This window comes from Phaseolus vulgaris, chromosome 4, assembly GCF_051622355.1.
Source record: "Phaseolus vulgaris cultivar YP4 chromosome 4, ASM5162235v1, whole genome shotgun sequence".
Lineage (NCBI taxonomy): Eukaryota > Viridiplantae > Streptophyta > Magnoliopsida > Fabales > Fabaceae > Phaseolus > Phaseolus vulgaris.
In genome coordinates this window covers 3,333,614-3,356,648 of record NC_143501.1, presented here as the reverse complement: position 1 = coordinate 3,356,648, position 23,035 = coordinate 3,333,614, and the positions used below count along the sequence as shown (strand labels likewise).

The window sequence follows — 23,035 nt, the reverse complement described above, 5'->3', positions numbered from 1 at the left end:
ATGATGGGTTGCTCCGCTATCCAAAATCCATGGTTTCGTAAAAGCAGAATTAGAAGAGGAGTTATGGGCAAGCAGAACTGCAGAGCTAACAAACGTGTCACTTTTACCGTTATTGTTGAGCGAGTAAATAACCTTGCCAAATTGTTGAATTTGCTCGGCACTGAAGCGTTGTACGAGGTTTCTATCGGCCTCGTTATTGGTGCCTACTTTGCCAGACATGATTTTTTATTTAGGGAATAAAAATGGAGAGGTTGTCAGGGCACCAAGATCGGTGCTCTGATACCATATAAGAAAATGATAAAAAATGATAAGAAGAAGAGATGTTTCTTATTACATCACTCATGTATATAGGGAGTTTCTCTCTCCCAAATTACAATCTAATTAGATAGGATACTAATAATGAGATTCTATAATTATTAAATTAATTGCATATAATTGGGTACAATATCGTCAAATATTGCATACAATAATTGCATATAATTTGATAATTGCATTAGTTTGATGGAGGTTCAGGTGCATTGTGACAAGTAGGAGAAGAGAGCCGGTTTTATGAGGTTGAGTTAGGCTTAAAGCCCACTTCTTAACATGGTATCAGAGCCATTTCAAGCCTATCCTAGCGAGTATTTGTTGGGTTTATCAGTCCACCCGCTATCGGGCCGTTATCAGACCACCCATAACATATATCTCCACGCACGAGTTGGTAGCTTCGGCGTGAGGAGGTGTGTTGGAAATCCACATCGACTAAAAATAAGGACATTTCATAATATATAAATGGGTGCAAACCTCACCCCATGAACTGGTTTTATGGGGTTGAGTTAGGCTTAAAGCCCACTTCTTAACATGTAAGGTGAATTGATTTAATTTAATATATATATATAATTTATTTAATTAAATTGATTAAGGTTGGCAATTTTTTTTTTTTTGGTGTAAAGTTAAAATGACCCTTGATATATATTTTAAAATATAAATATGGTCGCAAAAATGTAAATACGTATATAGTTTATAAAGGTAAGATAAATAATTTATAATTAAAAAAATACAATATTTTTATTTTAAATTTTTTTAAAAATTAATAATTTTATTGTTATAAAATTAAAAGATAGAATCTAAACTGAATTATAAAATATTATTTAATTTGATTAAATTTTATATTTAATTTGATTAAATTTTATATTTAATTTGATTAAATTTTATATTTAATTAAAATAGAATAAAATTGAATAATCAGCTTTATGTTATCTTCGTCATGTAAACATAAAAATTATATTTTGAATTACACAATTCTAAAAAAAAAAATATTATAGAAATATAAAGGGTAATTATCTATTTATTGTGATTAAAGTTGTGATAAATAAATATTTATAAAGGTATAAATTCTATTTTAGAATTGTACTAAAAAACTCATATTCTAATAGCCAATTATTTTAATTGTTGATAATTTTTAAATTATTAAATTTTAATGTGAAAACAAAGATGGAAACGATTGATTAAAAATGGTAATTAGTTAATATATGAATTTGGATAAAACATATGGTTCAATTATATGAATAATATAACTTTGTAAACCTTAAACTTTTAAAAACATGGTCTTATAAAAAGAATATCTTACTCATTCAATATTTATTTTTTTCTTAAAAAGAAAAGATCTTCATTTCAGTTTATATATAGTGGATTGAATTATATTTAAAAATATTTGTTATATATCATAGCTTTCAAAATATATATATATATATATATAATTTTTGTGTCAAAATAAAATCAGTTTTGTTGTTATAACTTGAAAAACGTTTTTACAACTCATTCCAATAATTGTTTATATAAAAAATAGATAAGTTTGATAGATATATTTGATGAAATGATAATTATTATGGTTAACTTTTAACAAGTAAAACTTGAATCAGTTATCTAAAATAATTATCTTTTAAAAGATATGATTAAGATATTCAAATATCTTTCACAGAAAAAAAACTCTATAAATAAAACTCACATCTTCCTTCTTTTTTTATCAAACTCACACAAAGAGAGTATTGTATTCTTTTGTTCACACAAAGAGAGTGTTTTTTTTTCATACAAAGAGAGCATTGTGTTCTTTTGTTCACACAAAGAGAGCATTGTGTTCTTATGTTGTTCTTTCTAAATTTTCTGCGTGTTTTGTATTGTCTTTGAAAATGGTGTCTGCTTCGGTAGCTCGCAACATTATCGGCATCATAGGTTCGTTTTTATGTATATGTTTTTGCAATCGATTTATATATGAAAATATGATTGGTGTGTGCTTATTGTTAAGTTTGTTTTGTTTGTGTTCTGATCACTTTTTGCTTTTTCTCTTCAGGAAATGTCATCTCCTTTGGCTTGTTCTTCTCACCAGCGTAATTAATCTTTCTCTCTACACTCATAAAAAAAATGTTGCATGATTATCATGTAGATCTACCAGTGTTATTAATCTCTGTAATTACTATCTAAATTTTGATGTAGTGTTAGATTGCTTAACTTTTTCTCATTAAAAAAATGTTTGTTTTTAAATAAAACGTGAAAGTAGTAGAAAACATGAGATTGATCAAAGGAATAGGTTATAGAATTAAATTTAAAATAAATATTATAGAAACAACCTAAAATATAGTGTTTTTTTATTTATAAAATATTTTTGAGAAAAATGATATATGGGTTATTATTTGAATGAATTGCAGACCAACTTTCTATAAAATTATAAAGCAGAAGTCGGTGGAGGAGTTCAAGCCTGATCCATACATAGCTACAATGTTGAATTGTGCGTTTTGGGTGTTCTATGGAATGCCATTTGTGCATCCAAATAGTCTTTTAGTGGTCACTATCAATGGAGTTGGACTTGTGTTCGAGTTTGTCTATCTTGCCATATTTTTCATCTATGCAACCAACAAAGGACGGGTGCGTATGCTTAATGTTTCATTATATATCTTTTCACTCATTCATGCTTACCTCACCTCATTTTATATCATCATAATGTGTTTTGTAAGATTGAGGTAGACTTAAATCGATTTCTTATCATAGTATCAAAATCATTTAAAGTTTATTTTAGCGTATAAGATAATAAAGTCATTTCATAATATATAAATGGATATAAATATTATCTTATGAGTCGATTTTGTAAGATTCTATTAGACTTGCATTTACTTTCTTAATAGAGTTTTATTAATGATGTTTAAAAGATAAAATATTATCATCATGCTTATGTAACCATATATTATTGTTGTTCTGTCGCTCACAGTCTCTCTTTCCTCTCTGTAGAGAAAGGTGTCGCTTTTACTTCTCATTGAAGCTATTTTCTTTGCTGCCATTATTCTTGTAACAATGTTCGTGTTGCATGGCACCACACGAAGGTCGTTGGTGGTTGGTATCATCTGTGATGTCTTCAATGTCATGATGTATGTCTCTCCTCTTACAATCATGGTAAGTCTTCAATTCATACAATTACATCCTATGACACATGAACATTGAAATCTATTTTACATAATTTTTTATTCCAAAACTTATAATGATCTTGGTGTGTATAAACTAATGATCACAGGCTAAGGTTATCAAAACTAAGAGCGTGAAATACATGCCCTTTTGGCTCTCTTTGACCAACTTCCTTAATGGTGTGTGTTGGACCACATATGCTCTTATCCACCCCTTCGACATCTATGTTCTGGTAATTACTTGGTTATTTCATTTTTCTCCTTTCTATGTCATTTATCTTTCCTTTTGTAGTTCTTGGATGAAATCACCTTTTGTTTACCTTTGTTGTGTATTCATTGTTGCAGATCAGTAACAGTATTGGAGCAATCTCTGGACTGGTTCAGCTCCTCTTGTATGGTTTCTACTATTGCAGAGGAGAAAATAATGATAATGGTGTTGAACTTCAGAACACAACTCAGGTCCCAGTCTCTGGATGCTCCCCAGATCTTGAAGCTTGATTTCATATATTTTTATATTTTAGTATCTATATTGTAAAACTATGCTTTTATAAGCATATGATCTCATAGTACACTAGATATATAGATATCATTTATGGCAATATTATACTTAAGTTGTACATCTTTTACATCTTGTGTTATGTTCCATTTTCTACTTGTTTTATAAATCAATTACTTAACAAATATAACGTGATGATTAACTTTTAAAGATTTTAAAAAATAGGAATTAGTTCATGTTTATTTATTATTAAAAAAAATTATTTTTCAAGAAAAAAAAAGTATGAGAATAATTTTTATAAGTCTTAACTATTCAGATTTTCTAATTTTTATTATTTTATAAATATGCAATATATGAGTAAAAAAATAGTTATTTTAAAGAAATAGTTTTTTCAGTAAAAGAACTTAATACAAGCTAATGGTACTCGTTCGATTATTTCATTAACTATCATAGTTAGTTAACCGGAAGAATAATATTGATACTATTTATTTAATCTGTTTAATTTTTTAAACAATCCACATTCACATTTTGTTTAATTTTAAAAATAGACACATATTTTTATGGTATTTGATTAAATAACAATAAATAATATTAGTAACATTTTAAATTTACAAATAATATTTTCCGATACAATAATTTAATCACTTAATTAATATAAATATTTTATTATTTTAAGTTCCTAATATATCATATAAATAGAGCAATATTAATTTATATAAGAAAATAATAATAATTATCCCCACTTGGTGGAAGCTTATCTTTCCTTATACTAATTTATAACTAAGTAAAAGATAAAATTTAATTACAAAACAAGTTCAATCACAACTTAAGTGATCTTGATAAATTTTACTAAAAATATATAGACATGTTTTCTCTATCCAACATTAAGTCTAAGTCATGGAAAAAATCTAAAAGAAAAATAAAATTATGAGTAATAAAATTTTGAATCACACTATACAAGTTTTTTTTAGCTGATAGAAAAAATATCAAGTTTTCTTTTTATTCTTCAAAATATTCAATGAAGGAAATAAGACCTCTCTTATTTATTTACAACTATTATTATTTGATGAGGTGTTTTGTGACATAATTATTTCTAAGTTATTTCCTTAGCCGAGAGCCTTGAATATTCTTCCATCATCCATCCTTTTCCGAACCTAATCTCCATATCTTTTTTTCAAGTAAAAGCTACGTTAAACCACTTACAATATATTTGATTTCTAAACCACCACATTCTACATATGGTATTCCAAAATTCCTACGCTTTCCTCACTTTTCCACCTTAAGATAAATTGAGATTGGATGTTCCTAATCATATCAACTAGAATGGAATCTGTGATTAATGTTATTTACCTTTTCATAAATCTGAACACAGTCAATTGAGTTGGTGAACTATCAGTATTTTGATGTCCATTAAAGACTTTTTTTCAACCTCCGGTAAGGATGATGACTTGTAGGAAATCTTTGATGTCGAAGATATAATGTCTTTCTTCCATGTTTCAATTATGACGTAATAACCCACATTTCAAACAATTTTTCAAGAATTAAAACTCATTCTTGTATAATATATCATCATTAGGATGTAAATGTATCTTTTTATACTTCATACCCATCGAATAAAGAACCTTTTTGGCCTCATAATTACGATTAGGTAAAGTATTTCTCTTTAGAAGCATTTCCTTCAACAATTGAAGCAATTACGTGAAACTTTTATCAGTTCATTCATTTATTGCCTTCAAATTCATCAATCTTAACATGCTGATAATAGTGTGAAGTTAGTTGATCCAGGATACAATAAAGTCTCTTCAACGATTGACATAATTTTGTATCCTTGCGCTTCCTCAATAGACTTAACTCCAACATCACAAATCATGTCCTCCAATCGATCATCATGTACTACATCCTCCATGGTGGACTGAACATATTCTTGGAATACGGATGATGACTTTTTACGACAAGTGCACCGAGTTGTCAAAAGTAATAATTTGTGGGACGGATATCGATCCCACAAGGAACAATTGATTATTCAAGTACAATATTCACTTAATATAAAACAGAACAATAAAAAGTTGGTTTGAAGATTGTTATAATGGCAAGAATTAACAAGAAAACAAATTAAAGAGTAATTGCTTCAATTGGAAAAATTGGGATTGAGTTTCATCTGTCTCACACTCTTATGTATTTTGATTAGCATGTTAACATTATGTTCTTTGATTGAAATTGATGCCCGTATAAAAGTCATTTATATCAATTCCTCGCATATAAAACTCTTAAGAATGTTTCCTAAATGTCGATTTCTCACATGTTTATAAGAACAACTTAGGATCAAGCTCAGATGTTAATAGCAATTAACATTTCAAGTCTATTCTTAACACTCAAATATGTTAAGTATTGTTGTTTAGGTAAGAACCCTAAAAATACTTTCCAGTCAGATTTAAGATCCTCAAACATGTCACAAATACTTAAAAGCAAAACAACTATACCAATAATCAATAAAAAAATATAATATTATATCATTGTTAAATATCATCTCAATACATAAGAGTTTGAACATATTACTCCAAATCCCAAAGGGTAGAATTAGCCACGCATACTTCTTCCATTTTCCTAATTGGTACAATTCACTCAATGGTGTTTTCCTCTTAATCTGGCACATTAGGATTGTTCCTATAGCCCCCTATTTAACCTAATTTGTTAGGGTTAGGTGACTTCCTGTGTTGCGTTATGGGCTTGTTCATAAAAACATAAAATTAGTCCAATTAATCTAACGCATTTTCGCGGTTGAGTTTGACTTTTTTTTCTCTCTTTTGTGCGTTCTGGGCCTTCTAGCTTTCTCCTTTTAGCATATATCATTCTTCTTTAGTCCAAATCTCTATTCTTCCCTAGAAACCTGCAATTAACACCAAATCTGATAATAAAATGCTCTTATCCAATTAAAGATCATAAAAAATGTAAAAAGGTATAAATTCATAAATTATGGATTATTTTATATGTAAATTAGCCATTAATACTCATAAGTGCCTATATTTCAATATGAAATATTACGGAAATTAGACACTTATCAACAGAGACACTTGGTAAATGTAATAATTCACCAAGCCATGTCTAAGTTGTATTAGGTAGTAAAAACCCATCACATAGAAGATGGTCCCTGATTTCATTAACATCCAATTTCCTCCCATTCAAACAATTAACGCACAAACACCTAAAATTTACTCCATCACCACTACTATTGTCATTATGTTGCACAAATTGTATAAATTTTTCTACTCCTCTTACGTACTCATCACTTATGCAAGATAAATAAATTCAATTTCAATCCATATGTATCCATGCAATTCATAAAATTAACAAACCTAATTTTACGTGCAATTGAATAAATAAACAATTCTAATTATACATTCATTTCAAAGAAGAATAGGATAGTCTGTAAACACTAAAGTGATTATGTCATGTCATGCAATGTTGGCTAGTATCCAATTTAACAACAACCAATGAACATTTATATTTTTCACAATGAACATTAATTTTTTCACACTTCAAGATAAATTCAAAATAAGTCTGATTAAGTTCTAATTTCATAAAAAAAACACTCTATTTACTTGTTAATCAGACCACCTATTTATAGTGCCTGTTATTGGATTTTATTAATTTTATTAGGCTTTTACTTTTTATATTTTACAATTACTAAATGTATTTTTAATGTTTTTGACTTATTTGTTGGGCCTTGATACACTAGTAAAACTCTTATTATTCCTTTATCTTTTTCTGATTTTACTGATCTTTAATATGCTAACGACATTTCCACCAGTCGACCTTTTGACCATATCTTTTATTAACCAGTGCATAAAATATTATTTAGTTTGATTAAAATTTATATTTAATTAAACTAAAATAAAATTGAATAATTAATTTTTGTATTTAATTCGATTTTTTTTTCAAATCAAACTTTCTTGGAAGAATGGATATGAAATGGAAAATCTGATTAAACAAAAACTAATGAATCCTTGAAATTCACGAAAGAGTTGTTCATCCCTTAGTTTTTTTACTTGAGATGTTGAGAAGTTCATATATGCTAACTTAGTTTATATTTCTTTGTGTTCTACAAAATATTTAGAACCTATTACTTTATATATATATATATGTGTTTTTTTTTCTTTTCAGGACCCTGCAAGCTTTATTTATAATAATTAAGGTCAATTTAAGATGAAGATTTATTTAAATTAACCAAAATAATTTATTAAAAATACTGTAATTTTATTTAAAATGTAAAAATATTAACTATTAAATAATAATATTAAAATGGCCTATTAGCTCAGTTGGTTAGAGTGTCATGCTAATAACATGAAGGTCGTAGGTTCGAGACCTGCATAGGCCAATGTTTTGTTCTATGTATCGTTTTTGGGTTTTGGTCTAGTCTTCCCATATTTTTGTATTTTCATTCTTTTTCCTTTTTTTTAATAATGATGTCTAACATGAAAACTTTTATAAAAAAAAGTAAAAAATTAATTATTTAAAAAAGAAAATTATTTAATTATTTAAAAATAAAATAAAAATTATTCAATTATTGATTTATTAAATAAATAAATATTTTTTTTTATTAAAAGATAAAATTGTCTAATTAAAAATAAATATATGCACACGGATACAAACACTTCATTTATTAAATTAATTAAAGTGTTATTTATGTTTATACTAAATAATCTAAGAAACTTGTGTGATTTTTTACAGCTTAAAGCATAAGTTTTTAATTAGAATACACAGTGTTGGCAAAATGATGATAATAACAATTAATATATAAAATCATAGTATGGTTCACATTTGGGTAAACCCACTATATGTATACTAATTTGATAAATATAAATGAATATGAAAACAATATATGATGGATCATACGAGATTCATAAACTATGGTCAAAATAGATATTAATATAATGATTTATCATATGTTTTTTACACTTAGCAATTACTGTCTATAATAAATTTCGCAATTAAATATTTTACTATAAATTATAATAAACTTGATATTTATAAAGTGTTATAATAAATTGCGCAATTAAATATTTTATGCACGTACGGTGTATCATATTCCATATAATTCTCTATTGTGAATTGATTTCATTTAATGAAAAGATGATGAATTTCAATAGAAAATTTGTTAATATATATGATTGATTTAATTAAATTGATGGATGTAGGTAGTTTATATTTAAAAATATTTGTTATCATTGTCAACTAATTTCTCAAAACAATAACAACAAAATATATATATATATAATTTATTTTTTGGTGTTGAAAATAAAAACAGTTTTCTGTTTATCTTTGTCTTAGAAACGTTTTTACAACTCATTCCGATAATTGTTTATATTAAAAATAGATAAGTTTGATAATATATTTGATGAAATGATAATTATTATGGTTAACTTTTAGCCAATAAAACGTGAATTAGTTATCTAAAATAATTATCTTTTAAAAGATATGATTAAGATATTCAAATATCTTTCATAGAAAAAATTCTATAAATAAAACTCACCTCTTCCTTCTTTTCTTATCAAACTCACACTCACACAAAGAAAGCACTCTCTTCTTCTATTGTTCTTTCTAAGTTTTCTGCGTGTTTTGTATTGTCTTCAAAAATGGTGTCTGCTTCGGTAGCTCGCAACATTATCGGCATCATAGGTTTGTTCCCATGCATATGTTTTTCAATCGATTTAGGCATGAAAATATGATTGGTTTGTGCTTATTGTTAAGTTTGTTTCGTTTGTGTTTTGATCGCTTTGCTTTTTTTCTTCAGGAAATGTCATCTCCTTTGGCTTATTCTTCTCACCAGCGTAATTAATCTTTCTCTCTACACTCATAAAAAAATGTTTCATGATTATTATGTAGATTTACCAGTGTTATTAATCTATGAAATTAATATCTAAATTTTAATGTAGTGTTAGATTGCTTAACTTTTTCTCATTAAAAATGTTTGCTTCTAAATAAAACGTGAAAGTGGTAGAAAATATGAGATTGATCAAAGGAATAGGTTATAAAATTAAATTTAAAATAAATATTATAAAATTCACCTAAAATATAGTGTTTTTATTTATAGAATGTTTTTGAGAAAAATGATATATGGGTTATTATTTGAATGAATTGCAGACCAACTTTCTATAAAATTATAAAGCAAAAGTCGGTGGAGGAGTTCAAGCCTGATCCCTACATAGCTACGGTGTTGAACTGTGCGTTTTGGGTGTTCTATGGAATGCCATTTGTGCACCCAAATAGTCTTTTAGTGGTCACCATCAATGGCGTTGGGCTTGTGTTCGAGTTCGTTTATCTTGCCATATTTTTCATCTATGCAACCAACAAAGGACGGGTGTGTATGCTTCCTCTTTCATTATATATCTTTTCACTCTTTCATGCATATCTCACCTCATTTTATATTATCTCATAATGTGTTTTGTAAGATTGAGGTATGCTTAAATCGATTTCTTATCATAGTATCAAATTTATTTAAAGTTTGTTTTAGCGCATAAGATAATAAAAACATTTCATAGTATATAAATGGGCACAAATCTTATTTTATGATTCGATTTTGTAAGATTCAATTAGACTTGCACTAATTTCTTAATAGAGTTTGATTAATGGTGTTTAAAAGATAAAATAATATCATCATGCTTATGTAACCATATACTATTGTTGTTATTTGCTCACTTTCTCTTTTTCCTCTTTGTAGAGAAAGATGTCGCTATTACTTCTCATTGAAGCTATTTTCTTTGCTGCCATTATTCTTGTAACAATGTTGGTGCTGCATGGCACTACACGAAGGTCATTGGTGGTTGGTATCATATGTGATGTCTTCAATATCATGATGTATGTCTCTCCTCTTACAATCATGGTAAGTCTTCAATTCATACAATTACATCTTATGACACAAACATTGAAATCTATTTTACACAATTTTTCATTCTAAAACTTATAATGATCTTGGTGTGTATAAATAATTATAACAGGCTAAGGTTATCAAAACCAAGAGCGTGAAATACATGCCCTTCTGGCTCTCTCTGACCAACTTCCTTAATGGTGTTTGTTGGACCTCATATGCTCTTATCCACCCCCTCGACATCTATGTTCTGGTAATTACTTGGTTACTTCACTTTTCTCATCTCTATATCATTTCTCTTTCCTTTTGTAATTCTTGTATTAAATCATCTTCTCTTTACCTTTGTTGTGTATTCATTGTTGCAGATCAGTAACAGTATTGGAGCAATCTCTGGACTGGTTCAACTCCTCTTGTATGGTTTCTACTATTGTAGAGGAGAAAACAATGATAATGGTGTTGAGCTCCAGAACACAACTCAAGTCCAAGTCTCTGAACACTCCCCAGACCTTGAAGCTTGATTTCATATATTTTATATGTTTTTAGTATCTATATTGTAAAACTATGCTTTTATAAACATCTAATCTCATAGTACTCTAGATATATAGATATAATTTATGGGCAATATTATACCCAATAGTTGTACATCTTTTACATCTTGTGTTATGTTTAGGGTTTATAAATCAATTACTTAACAAATATAACATAATGATTAACTTTTAAAGATTTTTAAAACATAAAGATTAGTTCATGTTTTATTTATAATTAAAAAAATTATTTTTCAAGAAAAAAAAAGTATGAGAATAACTTTTAAATAAGTCTTAACTATACAGATTTCTAATTTTTATTATTTTATAAATGTGAAATAAATAAGTAAAAAAATATTTATTTTAAAAGAAATAGTTCTTAATACAAGCTCGATTACATTGTACTCGTTCGATGATTTTATCAACTATCATAGTTAGTTAACCGGAAGAATAAAATTGATATTAATTAATATGTTTAATTTTTTAAACAAACCACATTCACATTTTGTTTAATTTTAAAAATAGACACATATTTTTCTGTTATTGATTAAATAACAATAAATAATATTAGTAACATTTTTTAATTTATAAATAATATTTTCCGATAGAATATTTTAATCACTTAGTTAATATAAATATTTTTTTATTTTAAATTTTCTAATATATCATATAAATAAAGAAATATTAATTTATATAAGAAAATAATAATAATTATCCCCACTTGGTTGAAGCTTATCCTTCCCTATACTAATTTATAATTAAATAAAATTTAAAATTTAATTACAAAACAAGTTCAATCATAACTAAACTGATCTTGATAAATTTTACTATAAATATATAGATATGTTTTCTCTATCCAACATAAGTGTAAGTCATGGAAAAGATCTAAAAGAAAAAATAAATTATGAGTAATAAAGTTTTGAATCACACTATATTTTCTTTAGCCGATAAAAAAAATCAGGTTTTCTTTTATTCTTCAAATATTGAATGAAGGAAATAAGACATCTCTTATTTATTTACAACTATTATTATTTGATGAGGTGTTTTTAATTTCATCTTTGTTTAATTATTTTATGTTATTTATAGTTGTTATTATTTGGTGATCTATCTCTAATCTCATCTTGTTTAATTATTTCATGTTATTTTATTAATCTCATAATTTTTATTTATAATGTATTTCTTACTATAATTTAGAGTATAAATTTTTGGTTAGTAAATAAATATAAACTATATCTATATATTTGACAGGTAATGATTCTTAATTCTACATTTTATGATAATCATAATATATTATAATATTGATTGTTAATACACTCAGAAAAAAATATAAAATAACAATAACAATAATATTAATATAAATATAAATATTTAAAGTAATTTATAATTGGGGACTTGCACTAGTGGAAAAAAAAAGGTTTTACAATGTCTACAGGGGAAGTAAGTGTGATTTCTTCTTAACAAAAAAAATTATATAACAATTTGATTCGAACACATAATTACATTTAACAAAACATATCAAAATATATGTTTTAAAATATAATAAAATTGATGAGAAAGGTATTATATCTCACTTGTCTAGTAGGTAATTCGTCTAAAAGTCTATGCGAAATTATATATTTGATTTCAATGTGCTTAAGTTTTTTTGTATTAATTCTTGTAGTAGTAAAGTTATATCTAGATAAATGAATTATTCTAAGTTTAACTCAACCTCTAAATAGATTTATAAGACAAAGTTTACACTTACTTATATATTATTAAATGTTTTTATCTCTAGTCGATGCGGGATTTCTAACTCACTTCCCTCACGCTAAGGCTGCAACCTTAACGTTGCTTCCTTCAATGTTGTTGGAAATACCCGGCAAAGAATGACATCATTCCATGTATACAAGCTGATATGTGTTGTGTAAATTGTTATATGCTCATTAGGATCTTCACTTCTATCATACCTATCCTTGGTTGGATTCTTTAAGTTATCAAGCAATGATGTTTCTATAATCGCTTTTGAGAAGAGATGTTTTCTCATAGATGTTTTAAAAAATGTGCTTGATTTTTCTTTTCGCCTCCTTTGTGTTGCTTCAAAATTTGCCTCAGGGTTCAACATATTCTAAAGAAGTTGAATTTAAAATCGTTTCTTCATTTAACTTTTGCTTCATATACGCGTTTTCGGCTCTTAACATACTCATCTCTTGGGCTTTCTCTTGGTTAGGTGAACTTGGACTCTCTCGACTAGGTCAATGTACCTACAAGGTGCTCTGATGATAAATTCAGAATCAGTTAAATTAAGTTCTAATTTCATAAAAACACTATAATTACTTGTTAATCATATCACCAATTTATAGTATTAGTTATTTTATTAATTTTATTAGGCTTTTACTTTTTATACCTTACCATTACTAAATTTATTTTTAATGTTTTGAACTTATTTGTTGAAGATTGATCCAATATTAAAGCTCTTATTACTTTTTTCTAATTTTACTGATTTTAATATGTGACCATTCAGCCGTATCTTTTTCTAACTAGAACATAAAATCTTATTTAGTTTGATTAAATTTTATATTTAATTAAAATAAAATGAAATGAAATTGAATAATTAATTTTTATATTTAATTCATTTTTTTTCCAAATCAGACACATTCGTGTTCTCGAAAGAAAGTAAATGAAATGAAAAATCTAATTAAACAAAAAGTAATAAATCCTTTGAAATTCACGAAAGAGTCTTCATCCTTAATTTTCTGACATGAACATATATGCTTATATTTATTTGTGTTCTACAAAATATTTAAAAATTATTAATTACTTTATATATATACCTATATATTTACCTAAAAAGGATAAATATATTTTTTTAAAATTTTATTTTCAGGACCCATCCAACCTTTATTTATAATAATTAAGGTGAATTTAAGATGAAGATTTATTTAAGTTAACCGAAATAATTTATTTAAAAAGTAAACTATTAACTAATAATTAACTATTTAAAAATATACTTATTTAAATATTTTAAAATAAAATAAAAATTATTCAATTATTCATTTTATTAAATAAAAAAATAAATTATTTTATTTATTAAAAGATAAAATTGTCTAATTAAAAATTAATAAATGCACACTGTACATTTCATTTAATGATGATAATAACAATTAATATAATGAAATGATAATTATTATGGTTAACTTTTAGTCAATAAAACTTGAATCAGTTATCTAAAAGAAAATAATTGAACAACTTAATTATCTTTTAAAAAATATAATTAAGATATTCAAATATCTTTTAAAAGATATAATTAAGATATTCAAATATCTTTTAAAAAAAAAACTCTATAAATAAAACTCAACTCTTCCTTATTTTTTTTTTTATCAAACTCACACTCACGTATTCAAAGAGAGCATTGTGTTCTTCTTTCATTCTTTCTAAGTTTTCTGCGTGTTTTGTTTTTGTCTTCGAAAATGGTGTCGGTAGTTCGGAACATAATCGGCATCATAGGTTCGTTCTCGTGCATATGTTTTTCAATCAATTTACGTATGAAAACATGATTGATTTGTGCTTATTATGAAGTTTGTTTTGTTTGTGTTCTGATCAGTCTTTGTTTTTTCTCTACAGGAAATGTCATCTCTTTCGGCTTGTTCTTCTCACCAGTGTAATTAATCTTTCTCTCTACACTCATACAAAATGTTGCATGATTATTATGTAGATGTACCAGTGTTATTAATCTCTTTAATTAATATCTAAATTTTGATGTAGTGTTAGATTGCTTAACTTTTTCTCATTAAAAAATGTTTGCTTTTAACGTGAAAGTGATAGAAAATGAGATTGATCAAAGGAATAGGTTATAAAGTTAAATTTAAAATATATATTATAAAATTCCCCTAAAATATAGTGTTTCTTATTTATAGAATGTTTTAAAGAAAAATGATATATGGGTTATTATTTGAATGAATTGCATACCAACTTTCTATAAAATTATAAAGCAGAAGTCGGTGGAGGAATTCAAGCCAGATCCGTACATAGCTACGGTGTTGAACTGTGCATTTTGGGTGTTTTATGGAATGCCATTTGGGCACCCAAACAGTCTTTTAGTGGTAACCATCAATGGTGTTGGACTTGTGTTCGAGTTCGTCTATCTTGCCATATTTTTCATCTATGCAACCAACAAAGGACGGGTGTGTATGCTTACTCTTTTATTATATATCTTTTCACTCATTAATGCATACCTCACCTTATTTTATATTATCTCATAATATGTTTTGTAAGATTGATGTAGGCTTAAATTGATTTCTTATCATAGTATCAAAATCATTTAAAGTTTATTTTAGCGCATAAGATAATAAAGTCATTTCATGGTATATAAATAGGTACAATTAGAATTGCATTTACTTTCTTAATAGAGTTTAATTAATTATGTTTAAAAGATAAAATAGTTTCATCATGCTTATGTAACCATATATTATTCTTGTTTTGTCGCTCACTGTCTCTCTTTCCTCTCTGCAGAGAAAGATGTCGCTTTTACTTCTCATTGAAGCTATTTTCTTTGCTGCGATTATTCTTGTAACAATGTTGGTGTTGCATGGCACCACGCGAAGGTCGTTGGTGGTTGGTATCATCTGTGATGTCTTCAATGTCATGATGTATGTCTCTCCTCTTACAATCATGGTAAGTCTTCAATTCATACAATTACATCTTATGACACAAACATTGAAATCTATTTTACACAATTTTTCATTCCAAATCTTATAATGATCTTTGTGTGTATAAATAATGAACACAGGCTAAGGTTATCAAAACCAAGAGCGTGAAATACATGCCATTTTGGCTCTCTCTGACCAACTTCCTTAATGGTGTGTGTTGGACCACATATGCTCTTATCCACCCTTTCGATATCTATGTTCTGGTAATTACTTGGTTGCTTCACTTTTCTCCTTTCTATATTATTTCTCTTTCCTTTTGTAGTTCTTGGATGAAATCATCTTTTGTTTACATTTGTGTATTCATTGTTGCAGATTAGTAACAGTATTGGAGCAGTCTCTGGACTGATTCAACTCCTCTTGTATGGTTTCTACTATTGTGGAGGAGAAAACATTGATGAAGGTGTGGAGCTCCAGAGCACAGCTCAAGTCCCAATCTCTGAATGTCCCCCAGACCTTGAAGCTTGATTTCATATATTTTTATGTTTTTGGTATCTATATTGTAAAACTATGCTTTTATAAGCATATGATTTCATACTACATTAAATAAATATATAGATATCTTTTATGGGTAATATTATATCCAAGTTGTACATCTTTTACATCTTGTGTGTTGTGATCTATTTTCTCCTTGCTTTTATAGATCAATTATTTAATAAAATAATATAATGATTAACTTTTAAAGATTTTAAAAAATTGAGATTAGTTCATATTTATTTATATAAAAAAATTATTTTTCAAGACAAAATGTATGGGGATAATTTTTAAATAAGCCTTAACTATACAAATTTTCTAATTTTATTATTTTAGAAATATGCAATAAACGAGTACTCGTGATCTACCTGCAAGGTGCTGTAATGATAAATTCATAATCACTGGTATTAAGTTTTAATATTATAAAAAACACTCTATTTACCTATTAATCTTAGTTGTTAATCAGCATTTATTTTTTAATGTTTTTGCTATCTATATTGTAAAACTATGAAAAGCATATTATCCCATAGTACAATAGATATATAAATATCATTTATGAACAGTATTATACCCAATAGTTATACATCTTTTACATCTTGTGTTATGTTCCATTGTCTTTTTTATAGATCAATTACTTAAGGAATATAACGTAATGATTAACTTTTAAAATGTAAAACATATAAAAACATAGAGATTAGTTCATGTTTATTTATAATTAAAAAATTTCTTTTTCAAGAAAAAAAGTATGAGAATAACTTTTAAATAAGTCTTAACTATACATATTTTCTAATTTTTATTAATTTATAAATCTGCAATAAATAAGTAAAAAAATATTTATTTTTAATAGAAATAGTTCTTTCAGTAAAAGAACTTAATACAAACTCGATTACATTGGTATCGTTCGATGATTTTATCAACTATCATAGTTAATTAACCGGAAGAATAATATTGATATTAATTAATATGTTTAATTTTTTAAACAAACCACATTCACATTTTATTTAATTTTAAAAATAGACACATATTTTTATTTTATTGATTAAATAACAATAAATAATATTAGTAAAATTTTAAATTTATAAATAATATTTTCCAATACAATATTTTAATCACTTAGTTAATATAAATATTTTATTATTTTAAATTTCCTAATATATCATATAAATAAAGCAATATTAATTTATATAAGAAAAAAATAATAATTATCCCCACTTGGTTGACGCTCTCCTTCCCTATACTAATTTATAACTAAATAAAATTTAAAATTTAATTACAAAACAAGTTCAATCATAACTAAACTGATCTTGATAAATTTTACTATAAATATATTTTTCTCTATCCAACATAAGTGTAAGTCACGGAAAAGATCTAAAAGAAAAATAAAATTATGAGTAATAAAGTTTTGAATCACACTATATTTTCTTTAGCCGATAAAAAAATATCAGGTTTTCTTTTATTCTTCAAATATTCAATGAAGGAAATAAGACATATCTTATTTATTTACAACTATTATTATTTGATGAGGTGTTTTTAATGTCATCTTGTTTAATTATTTTATATTATTTATAGTTGTTATTATTTGGTGATCTATCTCTAATCTCATCTTGTTTAATTATTTCATGTTATTTTATTAATCTCATAATTTTTATTTATAATGTATTTCTTACTCTAATTTAGAATATAAATTTTCGGTTAGTAAATAAATATAAACTATATCTATATATTTAGACAGGTAATGATTCTTAATTCTACATTCTATGATAATCATAATGTATTATAATATTGATTGTTAATACGTCAGAAAAAAATTATAAAATAATAATAACAATAATATTAATATAAATATAAATATTTAAAGTAATTTGTAATTGGATACTTGCACTAGTGAAGAAAAAAAGTTTTACGATGTGTACAGGGGAAGTAATTTCTTCATAACAAAAAGATTTATATAACAAATTGATTCTAACACATAATTAAAACATATCAAAATATATGTTTTAAAATATAATAAAATTGATGAGAAATGTATTAGATCCCACTTGTCTAGTGTGTAATTCGTTTAAAAGTTCTATGCGAAATGATATATTTGATTTCAATGTGCTTAAGTTTTTTGGTATTAATTCTCGTAGTGATAAAGTTCTATCTCGATAAATAAATTATTCTAAGTTTAACTCAACTTCCAAATTGATTTATAAGGTAATATTTATGCTTACTTATATACTATTAAATGTCGTTATCTCTAGTCGATGTAAGATTTCCAACCCACTCCCCTCACGCCAAGGCTACCAACTTAACATTGCTCCCTTCAATGTTGTTGGAAATACCCAACAAAGAATGACATCATTCCATGTATACAAGCGATATGTGTTGTGTAAATTGTTATATGCTCATTAGGATCTCTACTTCTATCATACGTATCCATGATTGAATTCTTCCAATTATAAGGCAATGATGTTTCTATAATCGCTTTTGAGAGGGATGTTTTCTCATAGATGTTTCAAAAAAACATGCTTGATTTTACTTTTCCTCTGCTTTGTGTTGCTTCAAAACTTGCCTCATTATATGTACTCTTGTGAATATGTCCCATCAGTTCAACAATTTTTAAAAAAGTTGTATTTAAAACTGTTTCTTCATTTAACTTTTGCTTTATATGCACATTTTCAGCTCTTAACATACTCATCTCTTCTTCATTGTTTTTCTTTAAAGTTTCAATTTTCAACTGCAATCTCATCAACATAGCCTTTGGCACAACATCTGTGTTACTCCCTTGTGCCTGACTTCCACTTGCCATTCCTTAATCCTCATTTAAATTACCTCGAGCCCCACAATAGGCACCAAAATGTTCTTACAAGGATTCTTCTCTTCCTCACGGTCTTCCGGTATCTTGCTAACATTTTGGACTTCTGGTTACTAGACTGGTTGACTTGGACTCTCACTTGGTTGAATTGACTTAGGCTTTCTCTTGGTTAGGTGGACTTGACTCTCTCTCGACTAGGTCAGTGTACCTACAAGGTGCTCTGCTGATAAATTCAGAATCAGTTGAATTAAGTTCTAATTTCATAAAAAACACTCTACTTACTTGTTAATCATATCACTTATTTATAGTATTCGTTATTTTATTAATTTTATTGGACTTTTAATTTTTATACCTTAAGTATTTTTAATGTTTCGAACTTATTCGTTAAACATTAATATAATATTAAAACTTTTATTATTTTTTTTCTAATTTTACTTATCTTTAATATATATCCGACCTTTCAGTTGTATCTTTTTCTAACTAACTAGTACATAAAATCTTATTCAGTTTGATTAAATTTTATATTTAATTAAAATAAAATAAAATTGAATAATTAATTTTTATATTTAATTCGAATGTTTTTCCAAATCAAACTCATTCGTGTTGTCGAAAGAAAGTAAATGAAATGGAAAATCTAATTAAACAAAAACTAATAAATCCTTTAAAATTCACGAAAGAGTTGTTCATCCTTAATCTTCTGACTTTGACATGTTCATATATGCTAACTTAGTTTATATTTATTTGTGTTCTACAAAATATTTAAAAACTATTAATTACTATATATATATATATATATATATATATATACCTAAAAAGAATAAATATATATTTTTAAAAAAAATTATTTTCAGGATCCATCCAACCTTTATTTATAATAATTATGGTGAATTTAAGATGAAGATTTATTTAAGTTAACCGAAATAATTTATTAAAAATACTGTAATTTTATTTAAAATGTAAAACTATTAACTAATAATTAACTATTTAAAAAGAAAATTATTTAAATATTTTAAATAAATAAAAATGATTCAATTATTTATTTTATTAAATAAAGAAATAAATTAGTTTTTATTTATTAAAAGATAAAATTGTCTAATTAAAAATTAATAAATGCACACTGTACACTTCATTTATTAAATTGGCAAAATGATGATAATAACAATTAATATATAAAATCATAGTATGGTTAATATTTTGCAACACTTTAAGTTAAATATGATGAATTTGAGTAAACTCACTATATATATTTGATAAATATAAATGAATATGAAAACAATATGTGATGGATAATACAATATATGATGAAATGATAATTATTATAGTTAATTTTTAGTCGATAAAACTTGAATAAGTTATCTAAAAGAAAATAATTGAACAACTTAATTATCTTTTAAAAGATATAATTAAGATATTCCAATATCTTTTAAAAGATATAATTAAGATATTCAAATATCTTTTAAAAAAAAAAACTCTATAAATAAAACTCACCTCTTCCTTCTTTTCTGTATCAAACTCACACTCACTCAAAGAGAGCATTGTGTTCTTCTTTCGTTCTTTCTAAGTTTTCTGCGTGTTTCTGCGTGTTTTGTATTGTCTTCGAAAATGGTGTCTGCTTCGGTAGCTCGCAACATAATCGGCATCATAGGTTTGTTCTCATGCATATGTTTTTCAATCAATTTACGCATGAAAATATGATTGGTTTGTACTTATTGTGAAGTTTGTTTTGTTTGTGTTCTGATCCGTCTTTACTTTTTCTCTGCAGGAAATGTCATCTCTTTTGGCTTGTTCTTCTCACCAGCGTAATTAATCTTTCCTCTCTACACTCATAAAAAATGTTGCATGGTTATTATGAAGATGTTCCAGTGTTATTAATCTCTGTAATTAATATCTAAATTTTGATGTAGTGTTAGATTACTTAACTTTTTCTCATTTAAAAATGTTTGTTTTTAACGTGAAAGTGATAGAAAATGAGATTGATCAAAGGAATAGGTTATAAAATTAAATTTAAAATAAATATTATAAAATTCACCTAAAATATAGTTTTTTTTATTTATAGAGTTTTTCTGAGAAAAATGATATATGGGTTATTATTTTAATGAATTTCAGACCAACTTTCTATAAAATTATAAAGCAGAAGTCGGTAGAGGAATTCAAGCCTGATCCATACATAGCTACGGTGTTGAACTGTGCATTTTGGGTGTTCTATGGAATGCCATTTGTGCACCCAAACAGTCTTTTAGTGGTGACCATCAATGGCGTTGGACTTGTGTTCGAGTTCATCTATCTTACCATATTTTTCATCTATGCAACTAACAAAGGACGGGTGCGTATGCTTACACTTTCATTATATATCTTTTCACTCATTCATGCAAATCTCACCTCATTTTATATTATCTCATAATGTGTTTTGTATGATTGAGGTAGTCTTAAATCAATTTCTTATCACTTGCAATTACTTTTTTAATAGAGTTTAATTAATGATGTTTAAAAGATAAAATAGTATCATAATGCTTATGTAACCATATATTATTCTTATTCTGTCGCTCACGGTCTCTCTTTCCTCTCTGCAGAGAAAGGTGTCGCTTTTACTTTTCATTGAAGCTATTTTCTTTGCTGCCATTATTCTTGTAACAATGTTGGTGTTGCATGGCACCACGCGAAGGTCGTTGGTGGTTGGTATCATATGTGATGTCTTCAATGTCATGATGTATGTCTCTCCTCTTACAATCATGGTAAGTCTTCAATTCATACAATTACATCTTATGACACAAACATTGAAATCTATTTTACACAATTTTTCATTCTAAAACTTGTAATGATCTTGGTGTGTATAAATAATGATCACAGGCTAAGGTTATCAAAACCAAGAGCGTGAAATACATGCCCTTCTGGCTCTCTCTGACCAACTTCCTTAATGGTGTGTGTTGGACCACATATGCTCTTATCCACCCCTTCGATATCTATGTTCTGGTAATTACTTGGTTACTTCACTTTTCTCCTTTCTATATCATTTTTCTTTCCTTTTATAGTTCTTGGATGAAATCATCTTTTGTTTACATTTGTGTATTCATTATTGCAGATTAGTAACAGTATTGGAGCAGTCTCTGGATTGATTCAACTCCTCTTGTATGGTTTTTACTATTGTAGAGGAGAAAACAATGATGATGGTGTTGAGCTTCAAAGCACAACTCAAGTCCCAATCTCTGAATGTCCCCCAGACCTTGAAGCTTGATTTCATATATTTTTATGTTTTTGTTTTCTATATTGTAAAACTATGCTTTTATAAGCATATGATTTTATAGTACAATAAATATATAGATATTTTTTATGGGTAATATTATATTCAAGTTGTACATCTTTTACATATTGTGTTGTGATCCATTTTCTACTTGCTTTTATAGATTAATTATTTAATAAAATAATGTCATGATTAACTTTTAAAGATTTTTAGAAAATAGAGATTAGTTCATGTTTATTTATAATTAAAAAATTTCTTTTTCAAGAAAAAATTTATGGAGATAATTTTTAAATAAGTCTGAACTATACAGATTTTATAATTTTATTATTTTTAGAAATATGCAATAAATGAGTAAAAGAAATATTTTTAAAGAAATAGTTTTTTCAATAAAAGAACTTAATACAAGCTCGATTACACGGGTACTTGTGATGTACCTGCAAGGTGCTTGAATGATAAATTTATAATCATTTGGATTAAGTTCTAACTTCATAAAAAATCTCTACTTACCTTAATTAGATCACATATTTA

The 23,035-nt window shown here is 26.3% G+C and overlaps 4 protein-coding genes and 1 non-coding gene across 5 annotated transcripts; all 5 read left to right on the top strand.

The window, feature by feature from the left end:
* The first annotated feature begins 2,168 nt into the window (after nucleotides 1-2,168).
* Nucleotides 2,169-3,929, top strand: LOC137836594 (bidirectional sugar transporter SWEET5-like). The gene is made up of 6 exons (XM_090301684.1): nucleotides 2,169-2,211; nucleotides 2,330-2,366; nucleotides 2,685-2,901; nucleotides 3,262-3,423; nucleotides 3,542-3,664; nucleotides 3,777-3,929. Exons 1-6 carry the CDS (start codon nucleotides 2,169-2,171, stop codon nucleotides 3,927-3,929), a joined length of 735 nt encoding a protein of 244 aa, XP_090157810.1.
* Nucleotides 3,930-8,228: 4,299 nt separating this feature from the next.
* Nucleotides 8,229-8,302, top strand: TRNAI-AAU (transfer RNA isoleucine (anticodon AAU)). The gene has a single exon. It is a non-coding gene; the product is annotated as a tRNA-Ile (tRNA).
* Nucleotides 8,303-9,560: 1,258 nt separating this feature from the next.
* LOC137836593 (bidirectional sugar transporter SWEET7b) lies at nucleotides 9,561-11,310 on the top strand. The gene is made up of 6 exons (XM_068645256.2): nucleotides 9,561-9,603; nucleotides 9,719-9,755; nucleotides 10,069-10,285; nucleotides 10,646-10,807; nucleotides 10,923-11,045; nucleotides 11,158-11,310. The coding sequence occupies exons 1-6, from the start codon at nucleotides 9,561-9,563 to the stop codon at nucleotides 11,308-11,310; spliced, it is 735 nt and encodes a 244-aa protein (XP_068501357.2).
* A 3,452-nt stretch (nucleotides 11,311-14,762) lies between these two features.
* LOC150027798 (bidirectional sugar transporter SWEET6b-like) lies at nucleotides 14,763-16,466 on the top strand. Its single transcript, XM_090301685.1, has 6 exons — nucleotides 14,763-14,799; nucleotides 14,917-14,952; nucleotides 15,259-15,476; nucleotides 15,805-15,966; nucleotides 16,082-16,204; nucleotides 16,314-16,466. The coding sequence occupies exons 1-6, from the start codon at nucleotides 14,763-14,765 to the stop codon at nucleotides 16,464-16,466; spliced, it is 729 nt and encodes a 242-aa protein (XP_090157811.1).
* A 4,405-nt stretch (nucleotides 16,467-20,871) lies between these two features.
* LOC137836592 (bidirectional sugar transporter SWEET5-like) lies at nucleotides 20,872-22,501 on the top strand. Its single transcript, XM_068645255.2, has 6 exons — nucleotides 20,872-20,914; nucleotides 21,032-21,068; nucleotides 21,376-21,592; nucleotides 21,840-22,001; nucleotides 22,117-22,239; nucleotides 22,349-22,501. The coding sequence occupies exons 1-6, from the start codon at nucleotides 20,872-20,874 to the stop codon at nucleotides 22,499-22,501; spliced, it is 735 nt and encodes a 244-aa protein (XP_068501356.2).
* Nucleotides 22,502-23,035: the final 534 nt, after the last annotated feature.